The sequence below is a fragment of the Rissa tridactyla genome, chromosome W, assembly GCF_028500815.1.
Source record: "Rissa tridactyla isolate bRisTri1 chromosome W, bRisTri1.patW.cur.20221130, whole genome shotgun sequence".
Lineage (NCBI taxonomy): Eukaryota > Metazoa > Chordata > Aves > Charadriiformes > Laridae > Rissa > Rissa tridactyla.
This window is the reverse complement of record NC_071496.1, coordinates 6,695,820-6,708,301: the sequence shown is the minus strand read 5'-3', so window position 1 is coordinate 6,708,301 and position 12,482 is coordinate 6,695,820. Positions and strand designations below refer to the sequence as shown.

Sequence of the window (12,482 nt, the reverse complement as noted above, 5' to 3'; positions counted from 1 at the left end):
TTGTCTGGTGCTGTGAAAATTGTTAAATGGACACAACTGAGAAGATGAGTAACTTGAAGCAGAAGAAGGGCTGGGAAGGAACAGGCAAGAGACTACCCACTGAATCCAGATATATCCGGAATAGTTTGTCTGGCTGTGTTCCAAGTAACAAACTGAAAGAGGCTAGGTATGATGTCTTGGTCCTCTCTTTGCCATTTCCTATACAACTGAAATAATTAGTTTTGTCTTTATGGAGTTTGAAAATACAAAATTATTTTTAATAAAGAATTTTAATAAATAATTCCTGATGGAGAGAACATGTCTTTGGGCATAAGCTGGTGGGACTGATCAAGAGATCTTTAAACTAAAATTGATGGGGGAAGGGGGTACCAACAGGATTGCAGTAGGTAAGCCAAGGGCTGGTATGGCATTGCTTGAGGGTGGCAATGCTAGTGGGAACATTTACAGTGCTCCTGGGAGTACAGAAGGCTCAGGAGTGTATCTGAAATGCTTGTGTGCCAACACATGCAGTATGAGAAACAAACAGGATGGACTGGAAGTGTTGGTCACCTCCCAGAGCTACGATATTATTGGTATTAATGAGACTTGGTGGAATGAGTGCTGGGATGGAGGGCTACAGGCTGTTCAGGAGGGATAGGCAGGGCAGGCAAGGTGGAGGTGTCGCGCTATATGTAAGGGAGAGGTTTGATTGTACAGCCCTTACAGTTAGCGATGATGTGGTTGAGAAACTCTGGGTGAGCATTAGAGGGATGCAAAACAAAGGAGATATAGTGGGTGTCTACTGATGATCACCCAGCCGGGATGTAAGCACTGATGAGCTATTCTATAGGCAATTAGGAGAAATTTCAGGATCAGTAGCCCTTGTCCTCATGGGAGATTTCAACTTCCCAGACATCACCTGGGAATATCATATTGCTGTGACAAGCAGGTCTTGGAAATTCTTGAAGTTTGTGGAGGATAACTTCTTGTCACAAGTACTCAGTGAGCCTACTAGGAAAGATGCCCTCCTAGACTTGCTATTTGTAAATAGAGGACTCATGGGGGATGTGTTGGTAGGTGGCTGTCTTGGCCACAGTGATCATGAAATGGTTGAGTTTAAAATTGTCAGTGTAATGAGAAAAAAGGACAGCAGAATTGCTACCCTGGACTTTAGGAGAGCAAACTTTTAGCTATTCAGGCAGCTATTTAGCAGAGTACCCTGGGGATCTGCTTTTGAGGGCTTAGGAGTCCATGAGTGCTGGTCAGTTTTTAAGAAGCACAGGAGCAGGCAATTCCACTATGTCCTAAGTCAAGCAAGCAGGGCAGAAGACCAGCTTGGCTGAACAGGGAACTCCTTGTGGAGCTCAAGAGGAAAAAGAAATTGTATGATCTCTGGAAGCAAGATCAGGCTTTGCAGGAAGATTACAGAGCTGTGGTTCATATATGCAGGGAGAAGACACGAAAGGCCAAAGCTCAACTACAGTTGAAACCAGCCAGTGTTGTGTCAGATAACAAGAAGGGCTTTTTTAAGTACATTAAGGCTTTTTTAAGCAAGAGGAGGTCTAAAGAAAACATTGGACCGATACTTGTTGAAGATGGTCATCTGACTAATAGGAATGAAGAAAAAGCAGAGGCATTTAATGCTTTTTTTGCCTCAGTCTTTAATAATACGGATAGACCTTGGACTGCCCTGAGTTGGAGGACCACAAGTGTGGGAACTTTCCATTTGTGGACACTGAAATTGTAAAGGTCCAGCTGTATCAGCTGAATGTTCACAAGTCCATGAGGCCTGATGGAATTCAACGTAGAGCACTGAAGGAGCTAGTGGATGTTACAGCAGGACCCCTCTCGATCATCTACCAAAGGTCTTGGGCTGTCCCTGATGACTGGAAGCTAGCCAACATTATTCCAATTGACAAGAAGGGTGTGAGGAAAGACCCAGGAAACTACAGATCTGTTAGTGTAACCTCAGTACCTGGAAAAATTATGGAGAAGATCATACTGGGTGCTATTGAAAGGCATTTAAAGAGCAATGCAATCATCAGGCACAGTCAACGTGGGTTCACAAAGGGAAAGTCCTGTTTAACTAATTTGATATCTTTCTATGATAAGGTCACCCGCCTAGTGGATGAAGGGAAGGTGGTGGATGTAGTGCTTCTGGATTTTAGAAAGGCTTTTGATACTGTCCTTCACAGCATCCTTCTGGACAAGTTGTCCAACTGTGAGATGAGCAGGTTCATGGTGTGCTGGGTGAAGAACTGGCTGAAGGGCAGAGCTCAAAGGGTTGTAGTGAATGGGGCTACATCTGGCTGGCAACCGGTCACCATTGGTGTTCCTCAGGGTTCAATTCTGAGGCCAGTTCTATTTGATATATTTGTCAATGATCTGGGTGCAGGAGATGAATTCACCATTAGCAAGTTTGCTGACAATACCAAACTGGGAGGTGCTGTTAACTCTCTTGAGGGATCTAGATAGATTGGAGCATTGGGCAATGATTAATGGGATGAAATTTAACAAGTTCAAATGCCGGATTCTGCACCTAGGATGGAGTAATGCTGGGCACAAGAATAAATTGGGAGAGGAGTGGCTGGAGAGCAGCCCTGCGGAAAGGGATCTGGGGGAGCAGGTTGACAGCAGGCTCAATAGGAGTCAGCAGTGGGCCCTGGCAGCCAAGAGGGCAAACTGCATCCTGGGGTGCATCAAACACAGCATAACCAGCTGGTCAAAAGAGATGATTATCCCACCGTATTCAGCATTGGTGCGGCCTCACCTTGAGTCTTGTGTGCAGTTCTGGGCCCCACAATTTAAGAAGGATGTTCAGGTCCTTGAATGCATCCAGAGGAGGGCAACAAAGCTGGTGAAAGGGCTGGAGGGCATGTCCTATGAGAAGCGGCTGAGGACTCTGGGGTTGTCTAGTTTGGAGAGAAGGAGGCTGAGGGGCAACCTCATTGCTCTCTGCAGCTTCCTGAGGAGGGCAAGTGGAGAGGGAGGTGCTGATCTCTTCTCCCTGGGATCCAGTGATAGGACGCATGGGAATGGTTCAAAGCTGTGCCAGGGGAGGTTTAGACTGGACGTTAGGAAGCATTTCTTTACTGCGAGGGTGGTCAAACACTGGAAGGGGCTTCCTAGAGAGGTAGTCGATGCCCCAAGCCTGTCAGTGTTTAAGAGGCGTTTTGACAATGCCCTTAATATGCTTTAACTTGTGGTCAGGTAGTTGGACTAGATGATCATTGTAAGTCCCTTTCAACTGAAATATTCTGTTCTATTCTAAATTTTATTCAATGTATTACAGTATGTGGTTTGTGTATACATGCAGTAGAATATGATGTACATGATTTAAATATATTTAAATAAATAAATAAATTTACTATTGAATATATTATTTTAATTATTATATATTAAATATTAAATATTTAAATAAATACATTTATTTAATATTTAATAAATTAGAACAGAAGGGTCTTTGGTCTGAGAAATATTTATTCCACTGGAGCATTTTTGAAGTTTAAAGAAATGGTGTTATAAGCAAAGATGGTTTCTCCGAAATTACAAGAGCAACACAATTAACTGTTTATGTTGTGAAATGTTTTTAAAGACATGTTGTTAGCATACTTTTGGATAAGATTGAATAGCTAGTGAGATGAGATTACCTATACATTTTATTAATGAAAGTTCTTTAAATTGTTGGCAGACAGAGTTTGCATCTTGAAAATCGTATCCTATCTGTGATGTATCCTGTTTTTAAGGGGATGTGTGGAAGTGTAATTTCTAACTACATGCTATGTAGATATTTTCTGTCTGTTGTATGCGAATAGAATTTTGAATAGGTGTAGTTAATGTTAACTAGAAGTTCATTGTTGGGTTCAAATACTGGATATTTGGGGTCAGAGTACACTTGTAACATGGCCTGTGCACTTCCCTGTAACAAGTCACTGAGTAAGAACTGAGATGTATAAAGCATCTTTCATATTTAATAGATAAAACTAGTTGGAAAAATAACTCATAGTATCTAAAATTGATGCTTCTCTTATAGGCTTTTTCTCCTCACTGGATATCTAGGTAAGCCATGTGCCACTGTATACATGGGTCATTTCATAGGAAAGCCAAATCATTTCAGGTTTACAATGGTTATATTAGCAGTAAAACTCTATATGACTTAGTCAAGATTAAGATCTGACCCATAGGGCATTTTCCAAACCGTCATTTTTAGCAATAAATGCCTTGAACTTTTCATAGGTACACAGGATTCTTGGTTTCATAGGTTTCTTGGTGTGATAAGCAGGTCATTTCTGAAGAGACAATTTAATTTCCTGTATATTCAGATTTCAGAACAGTAGTAACTGTTCTGTTGAGAATACATACTTTGTTATAATAATGTTTCTGGAATGTTTTGAAACTGCCTGTGTTCACAGCAGTTTGTATTTTAACTAGGTCAATAATACTAGTATCTCCATTGAAGTTGCATTTCTGTGTTGGATATCTGTCTTTTATGCACCATGTGCTTTTATTTTATTTTAAGCTAACTGTATGTTTGCTTGGCTATTTTTCTATATATGTTATGGAGTAGTCTTTTTTCCCTCATAATATTTGTTTTAAAATAATAATTAAAAAAAACTGGTAGAGAGATGTGTATTTTTTATTTGTTAAAGTTGTTCTTTCCTTGTGTATTCAGCCTATGTTGTGCTTTGTCTGGCAGTTACTTGCAAATCGAGTTTCTTGGGATCTGAGAGTACAAAAGAGAATTGGTACATTAAAAGCATTGCCAAAGTTCCTAGAAGTGCCTGCCCTGCTAGGGGGAAGGGAGGAAGAGGGCTTCTGCAAGTGCATCTGGCCTGGTGAAATACACATGGCTTTCAGAGCAGCTTCAATAACTAGTTTGAACCCCTCCCTCCCTTCAAATTTCAATATTATTTAAAACACTTACATCCAACAAAGATTTCTGGAAAATCCCTAGTTCTAGTTAAGGTGTAAAGTTTTCAGAATATGGAGTTGCTTTTTTCTCTCAATTTAGAGAAGCATATCTTTGCTTGACAGCTCTGCTACAGGATTGTGGTCAAATAATATTTAAACCTTGCTACCTTGCTTTGTGAATGGACTGGGTAATTTTTCCATTGAGAAATATGAAGCGTCAATAAGCAGAATTCCTTAAGAACTTAAAGGGGTGTATGGTAAGTTGTCATTTTCCATTAAGACAGTGAAAGTTAGGAATAGATCAAACATAGATGGCTGGTGGAAAATTGGATGCCAGTTCTTGATGCTGGTTCACCTAACAGAAGTTAGAGAATTTCAGACTTGCTTGAATTTCTGGTATATACCATTTTCACTAGTCACTATAGAATCACAGAATATCTCAAGTTGGAAGGGACCTGTAAGGATCATTGAATCCAATTCCCTGCTCCTCGCAGGACTACCAAAAACTAAACCATATGACTAAGAGTGTCGTCCAGACACTCCTTGAACTCTGACAGGCTTAGTGCTGTGACCACTTCCCCAGGGAGCCTGTTCCAGTGACCGACCACCCTCTCAATGAAGAACCTTTTCCCAGTGTCCAATCTGAACTTCCCCTGATGCAGCTTCATTCCATTTCCTCATGTCCTATCACTGGTCACCAGAGAGAGGAGATCAGCACCTCCCCCTCAGCTACCCCTCTTGAGGAAGTTATAGACTGTGATGAGGTCATCCCTCTTCTCCAAGCTGAACAAGCCAAGTGACCTCAGCCACTCACTCTTGCCCTCGAGGCCTTTCACCATCTTGGTCACTCTCCTCTGGACACACTGTAATAGTTTGATGTCCTTCTTATATTGAGGCGCCCAAAACTGCACATAGTACTTGAGGTGAGACCGCACCAGTGAGGTGTAGAGTGGGACAAGCGCCTCCCTCGGCTGGCTAGCTATGCTGTGCTATGTTGGCCCTTTTGGCTGCCAGGGCGTGCTGTTGACTCATATTCAACTTGCTGTCAACCCAAACCCACAGATCTCTTTCTGCGGAGCTGCTTTCCAGCCTCTCATCCCCAAATTTGTATGTATAACCAGGATTACCTCATCCCAGGCAGAGAATGTGACACTTGCTCTTGTTAAATTTCACGTGGTTGGTGATTGCCCAGCTCTCTAGTCTGTCCAGATCTCTCTGTAAGGCCTCTCTACCCTCAAGGGAGTCCACAGCTCCTCCTAGTTTAGTATTGTCAGCAAACTTACTTAATGTACATTTGATTCCTGCGTCCAGATCATTTATAAAAACATTAAAGAACACTGGCCCTAAAATTGAGCCCTGGAGAACCCCACTGGCTGCCAGCCTGATGTAACCCCATTTACTATAACTCTTTGAGCCCAACCCATCAGCCAACTTGTCGAGCTGTATGCTGGACGTTTTGTCCAGAAGGATACTGTGAGAGACAGCATCAAAAGCTTTGCTAAAATCCAAAAAACCCCACATCTACTGGCTTCCCTTGGTCAACTAGATGGGTGACCTTGTCATAAAAGGAAATTAAGTTAAGTTGATTAAGCAGGACTTTCCCCTTGTGAACCCATGCTGGCTATGACCAATGACTGCGTTGTCTCTCAAGGGTTTTTCAGTAACTCCCAGAATAACCTTCTCCATAATTTTACTGGGCACTGAAGTGAGACTGACAGGCCTGTAATTACCAGGGTCTTCCTTCTTACCCTTCTTGAAAATTGGGACAACGTTTGCCAGCTTCCAGTCGACTGAGACCTCTCCAGACTCCCAAGACCACTGAAAAATAATGGAGAGAGGTCCTGTGATGACATTGGCCATCTCTTTCAGTACCCTGGGATGAATCCCATCGGGCGCCATAGATTTATGTGCCTCCAGCTGGAGCAGCAAGTCTCGAACAAGTTCAGGGTTGGCTGGGAATTTATCATCCCCTCAAACATGGTGTTCCAACACAGGGCTCCGGAGGGTCCCAGAGCCCATCATCGGTGTTAAAGACAGAGGCAAAGACGACATTAAAAGTCTCCGCTTTGTCTATGTCCCTATTTGTGAGGTGACTGACCTCATCAAGTAACAGGCCAATGTTATCTCTGATCCTTCTTTTGCTGTTAACATATTTTAAAAAGCCCTTTGTATTGGCCTTCACAGTGCTGGCCAGCTTGAACTCTAATCAAGCTTTGGCTGCATGAATTTTCTCCCTACAGTGGCGAACAGCATCTCCGTAGTCTTCCTGTGTCGCCTGTCCTTGCTTCCAATGTCCATATACTTTCCTTTTCCACCTAAGTTCTGGAAGCAGATCCCTGCTCAGCCAAGCCAGCCTTCTGCCCTGCTTGCTTGACTTGTGACACTTCAGAATTGCCTGCTCCTGCGCTCTTAAGAGATGGCTCTTAAAAAAGAATAAGTGTGTGACTTGTTTGCTAGTGTCTCTCCACTCTGTAGTTCAAGATATTATCAAGAAATCACTGGCATGGGTGGCTGTCCGAGAGTATGAGATTCTGTATCTTCTTTCTTTCTGATGTAACGTCTGTCTTTCTTTTCAGGTTCACATAACGCTAGGGATCAAAGAAGCATACGTAACACTTGTGTGGTTCTGGGACCAGTCTTCTGAAAGAAGACTCCAAAATATATTATCTTCAACCTGTTTATCCTGAGACTGACTTTTCTTTGGAGAAAAGCTCAAAAGAGAAACTTTTCACACTGGAACCATTATAAATAAATCTACTTCAAGAACTTGCTACCTGGAGACACTGTTGCAGAGACTGAATCCTGCTTTTCATCTGCATTTGAGCTTCAGACTGTAAACAATGAGTGAGTTCTGGTTGTGTTTCAACTGCTGTATTGCAGAACAACCTCAGCCTGTAAGTATGAGTATTGGAACTGTTTTGTATATAATTCAATACATTGTTCAATTTTTCTATTTTTTTTTTGTTTTAGCTTCTTAAACTAGTGCTGTTGGACTAAGCCCAGTGAGAATTAAGGAATTAACTACCATCTTGGTTTAGCTGTGAAAGAAAAGAGCCTGATCTAGACTGTCATAGTGATATTTTCCTATCCTTAATCTTAAATCTGTCTGAAGTCTTTGAAAAGAGCCTTTATATGTTTAAACTGCAGAGAGGGAGAAAGGATGGGGAAGGGGAGGGTGAGAGTGAGGAGGGCCTAAACTTGCTCTAACATCTGCCAAAAAGCAGGTGGAAATCTGGAAATGTCACGATGTCTGATACTGTTTAAGGCTTATTTTCCTGTGTGGTTGGACAATGGTGAAGGAAGGAAACATTGCTGTTAAGAAATATAGGGTAAAATCCATTCCTCCTCTGCTTTTCTTAACATTCATTTAAATGAAGTCAGAGAGAGGGCGAATGAGAGGATAGGCAAGAGAGCAGGGAGGCGAGTGGTTGAGAGAGCGGTGGCAGACAGGAGGGAAGGAGCACAAACCAGGGAGAGCGAGCGAGAGTGAGTGAGCAAGCGGGAGTGGGAGGGAGTGAGAGTGGGTGAGCAGGGGGGGGAGTGTGGGGGAAGGAGAGCATGAGAGAGGGGAAGCGGAAGTGTGCAGGCGAGCACGAGTGGGGGAGTGCAAGGGGGTGAGAGAGGGAGGGAAAGAGATCAATGGAGTGAGTGAGTGAGGGTGAGTGCGAGTGCAAACAACAGGGAGCAGGAGCACGGAAGAGAGCGCATGCGAGTGAGCAAGGGCACGAGAGAGCAAGAGCTAGAGAGCAAGTGGAAGTGAGACCAGGAGAGTGAGTGAGTGCGTGAGCAGGGGAGCATGGGTGAGAGATCAAGGGTGAGTGAGAACAAGAGTGAGCGGGAGAGCAAGTATGTGTCGGGAGAGAAGGTGTGGTCACACGAGGTCAAAGAGCGAGGGAGGGGGCAAGTGTGAGAGAGAGACTGAGAGTGTGGGTGTGAGAGGGAGGGCGGGTGAGAGCAAGAGGTTGAGAGAGCAGGGACAGGCAAGAGAATGACAGTGAATGGGGTGGGTGGCTGAGGGCAAGCAAGAGAGCAAGGGGAGAGGGAGGGCATGAGGGTGAGCGGGAGGGTGAGGGGGTAAGGCAAGCAAGAGGGGGAAGGCAAATGGGAGAAGGGGGCGAGGAGGTGAGGGGGCAAGCAAGAGTTAGGGGAGGAAAAATCACAAGGGGGCAGGGGATGAGGAGGTGAGCGAGGGGTTAAGCAGGGGCAAGTGGGCAGGGAGATGAGTGGGAGCAAGGAGGCAGGTGAGGAGGTGAGCAATGGGGGTGAGCCGAGTGGGGGTGAAGAACCAAGTGAGAGTAAGGGGTGAGGGGTAAGGAGGTGAGCACAAGGAGGAGATGGACTGGAGGGGAGGAGGTGAGCACAAGGACGTGAGTGCAGGAAAGGGAGTGAGGAGGCAAGTGTGGGATGGTGAGCATGGGGCGGTGAGCGCTAGGTGATGAGCACCAGGAGATTAATGTGAGCATGAGACTTGAGGAGATGAACGTGAGGTTACAAGTGTGAGAGGAGACTAGCGACAGGGAGGGGACAAGCACAATGGAGAGAGGGAAGAGATGAGAGAGAGGAGACGAATGCACGAGGGAGAGGAACAAGCACAATGGAGAGAGGGAAGAGATGAGAGAGAGGAGACGAATGCACGAGGGAGAGGAACAAGACAAGCACAGAGGAGAGCACAAGGATACGAGCATAAGAGAGAGAGAGGAGACAAATGTGAGAGGATGAGCTGGAATGAGAGAAGGAGTATATGAGCATGTGCTGGAGAGCGAGGGAGGGGGAGAGACTATCGAGAATGAGAGTGAGTCAGCTAGAGCGAGACCAGGAGGCAGCAGGCAAAAGAGGAAGGAAAAGAGCATGAGCAAAAGAGGAAGAGGGAACATGAGACAGCAACAGCAAGTGAGACAGCAGTTGTGAGGCAGAATGAGTGCGAGACCGTGAGTGCGAGTCAGTGAGAACAAGAGAGTGAGATTGAGTGAGATGGCAAGTGCAAGACTGAGTGAGAGAGGGTGAGGCAGCAAGCGAGAGACAGCGTGCGAGAGGAGGTGAGCACAAGCTTGAGACAGTGAGCAAGTGTGAGACTGCGGGAGTGAGCTGGAGCGAGTGCGATTGGTCAAAAAAGTGAGTGAGATGAGAGCGCACACTTGAGTGAGAGTGAGAGATGGAGAGAAAGATAGTGATCACTAGATGAGGCAAGAGCGAGGCAGCAAGAGTGACAGAGTCATAAGCACGAGAAGTGTGACTGCAAGCAAGCACAAGCAGGTGAGAAAATGAGTGCAAGGTGTCAGTAGCACACGTGAGAAGTGCAAGATGATGTGAGCAGGCAGGAGATGGTAGGTGACACAATGAGTGAGCATGAGACAACGAGAGTGAGCAAGCAAGGTAGTGAGAATGAGAGACACAGTGAGATGGCATGACTGAACCAGAGAAAGATAGATATGGAGGGAGAGAGTGAGTGCCACAGATTGAGCAAGAACTAGAGAGAAATTAAGAGACTGGATGACTGAGAGACAGACAGATGGGGAGAAAGAGGGAGGCAGGGAGTGAGACAAAATTCAGAGATGGAGACAGAGGCAGAGAGACAGCAAGAGAGTGGGAGTGTTAGTGAGATAGAGTGAGATAGGGAAACAGTGAGCAAAGGCGCAAAAGATAGTGAGAGAAGGAAAACTCGGAGAGAGACGGAGATGATGATTAAGGTGTTAATTGATCTAGTCGTTCAAGCAGAATACCTGAAGGTTATATGGTTTACTGCAGGCTGCAACACTTAAGTGTTTTCTAAATAGCAAATAGGTACAAACTGTAGTCCCTGGTTTCTCTAATTTGTCAAGTATGTGTTTTGGATAGTGGGTTGTTGGTGTTTTGCATGTGAGGTTTTGGGGAGGGTGTTGATTTTTTGGTTTGGATTTTCTTTTTGTGAAGGGAAGAATCTGCTTCATTGTTGCAAAAACCAATCAACTTCTGGAATATTTTACTTAGATTAATGCTTGCCCAAGATGCTGTTAACTGCTTTAACATCCGCTGAGGAAAGGCACTACAGAATACTGTAAAATACAGAGCTCTTGGACATTGATAAGTAGGTCTTCATGGGGCATATGTATAAGCACCATGACTTTTTATTGAATGTAGTGCAGCTTAAATGTTTTGGCAAACACTTATTCTAGCTAGATTTTAAATTATGTTAATTATATATGAAAACTAACATTTTTTTTAAATTGACATCAAGTAGTTTAGATATGGAAAAGCTGATTAGAATTAAGAGATGTATTAAAATACAAGAGGAATTTCTGAAGTGCATAATACTTATGTGAAATTACTGCAGTGCAAAATCTGCAGTAATGTTTTACAAATATGAGGGCCTCTTGATTATCCTTTGAAGACAGTAAAATTGATCTCCTTGTATGCTGCTTGTATCATGCTTCATTTCACCAAAATGTTCTTCTGCAGTATTTAGATCTCTCTCTCGCTCTTTCTTGCACACTCTATCTCTTTGAACTTTACAGTGGTTTAAATATTTATTTCTATTTAGTCTGTTTGATGTAAGCCCTTCTGTTCATGCTATCTGAACCATATTATTTTAAATAATAGGAAAAGTGATCAAGTACTTAGGATATCTTAAATTACATAATAACTTATTGTTGTGGGTTAACCCTGATAGGCAGCTAAGAACCACACAACTCACTCCCCCCACAGTGGGATGGGGAAGAGAATTGGAAGGGTAAAAATGCAAAAATTTGTGGGTTGAGATAAAGGCAGTTCAATAGGTAAAGCAACAGCTTCACATGCAGGCAAAGCAAAACAAGGAATTCATTCACTACTTCCCATTGACAGGCAGATGTTTAGCCATTTCCAGGAAAGCAGGGCTTCATCACATGTAATGGTTATGTGGGAAGACAAATGCCATAACCACAAACACCCCCCGCCCCAATCCCTTCCTCCTTTCCCCCAGTTTTTATTGCTGAGCACAATGTCGTATGGTATGGAATATCATAGAATCATAGGGTTGTAAGGGACCTCTGGAGATCATCTAGTCCAACCCCCCTGCCAGAGCAGAGTCACCTAGAGCAGGTTGCACAGGAACGCATCCAAGCGGGTTTTGAATGTCTCCACAGTTGGAGACTCCACCACCTCTCTGGGCAGCCTGTGCCAGTGCTCTGCCACCCTCAAAGTAAAGAAGTTCCTCCTCATGTTTAGGTGGAACTTTCTATCTTCAAGTTTGAGCCCATTACCTCTTGTCCTGTCCCTGGGCACCACTGAAAAGAGCCTGGCCCCATCCTCCTGACACCCACCCTTTAAGTATTCATAAGCATTGATAAGATTCCCCCTCAGCCGTCTTTTTTCCAGACTGAAGAGACCCAAATCCCTCAGCCTTTCTTCATAAGAGAGGTGTTCCAGTCCCCTAATCATCTTGGTAGCCCTTTGCTGCACCCTCTCCAGCAGTTCCCTGTCCTTCTTGAACTGGGGAGCCCAGAACTGGACACAGTACTCCAGGTGTGGCCTCACCAGGGCAGAGTAGAGGGGGAGGATGATCTCCCTCGACCTGCTGGCCACACTCTTCTTGATGCACCCCAGGATGCCATTGGTCTTTTTGGCCACAAGGGCAC

The 12,482-nt window shown here is 44.3% G+C and overlaps 1 protein-coding gene across 2 annotated transcripts in view; it reads left to right on the top strand.

The window, feature by feature from the left end:
* LOC128901953 (CDC42 small effector protein 2-like) overlaps positions 1-12,482 on the top strand; it is a 113,024-nt gene that overhangs the window by 73,129 nt on the left and 27,413 nt on the right. For both annotated transcript variants that reach the window (XM_054184154.1, XM_054184155.1), the window contains exon 2: positions 7,467-7,784. In XM_054184154.1, coding sequence (XP_054040129.1) covers positions 7,731-7,784 — 54 coding nt within the window. In that variant the 5' untranslated portion in view covers positions 7,467-7,730. The remainder of the gene's footprint in view (positions 1-7,466; positions 7,785-12,482) is intronic.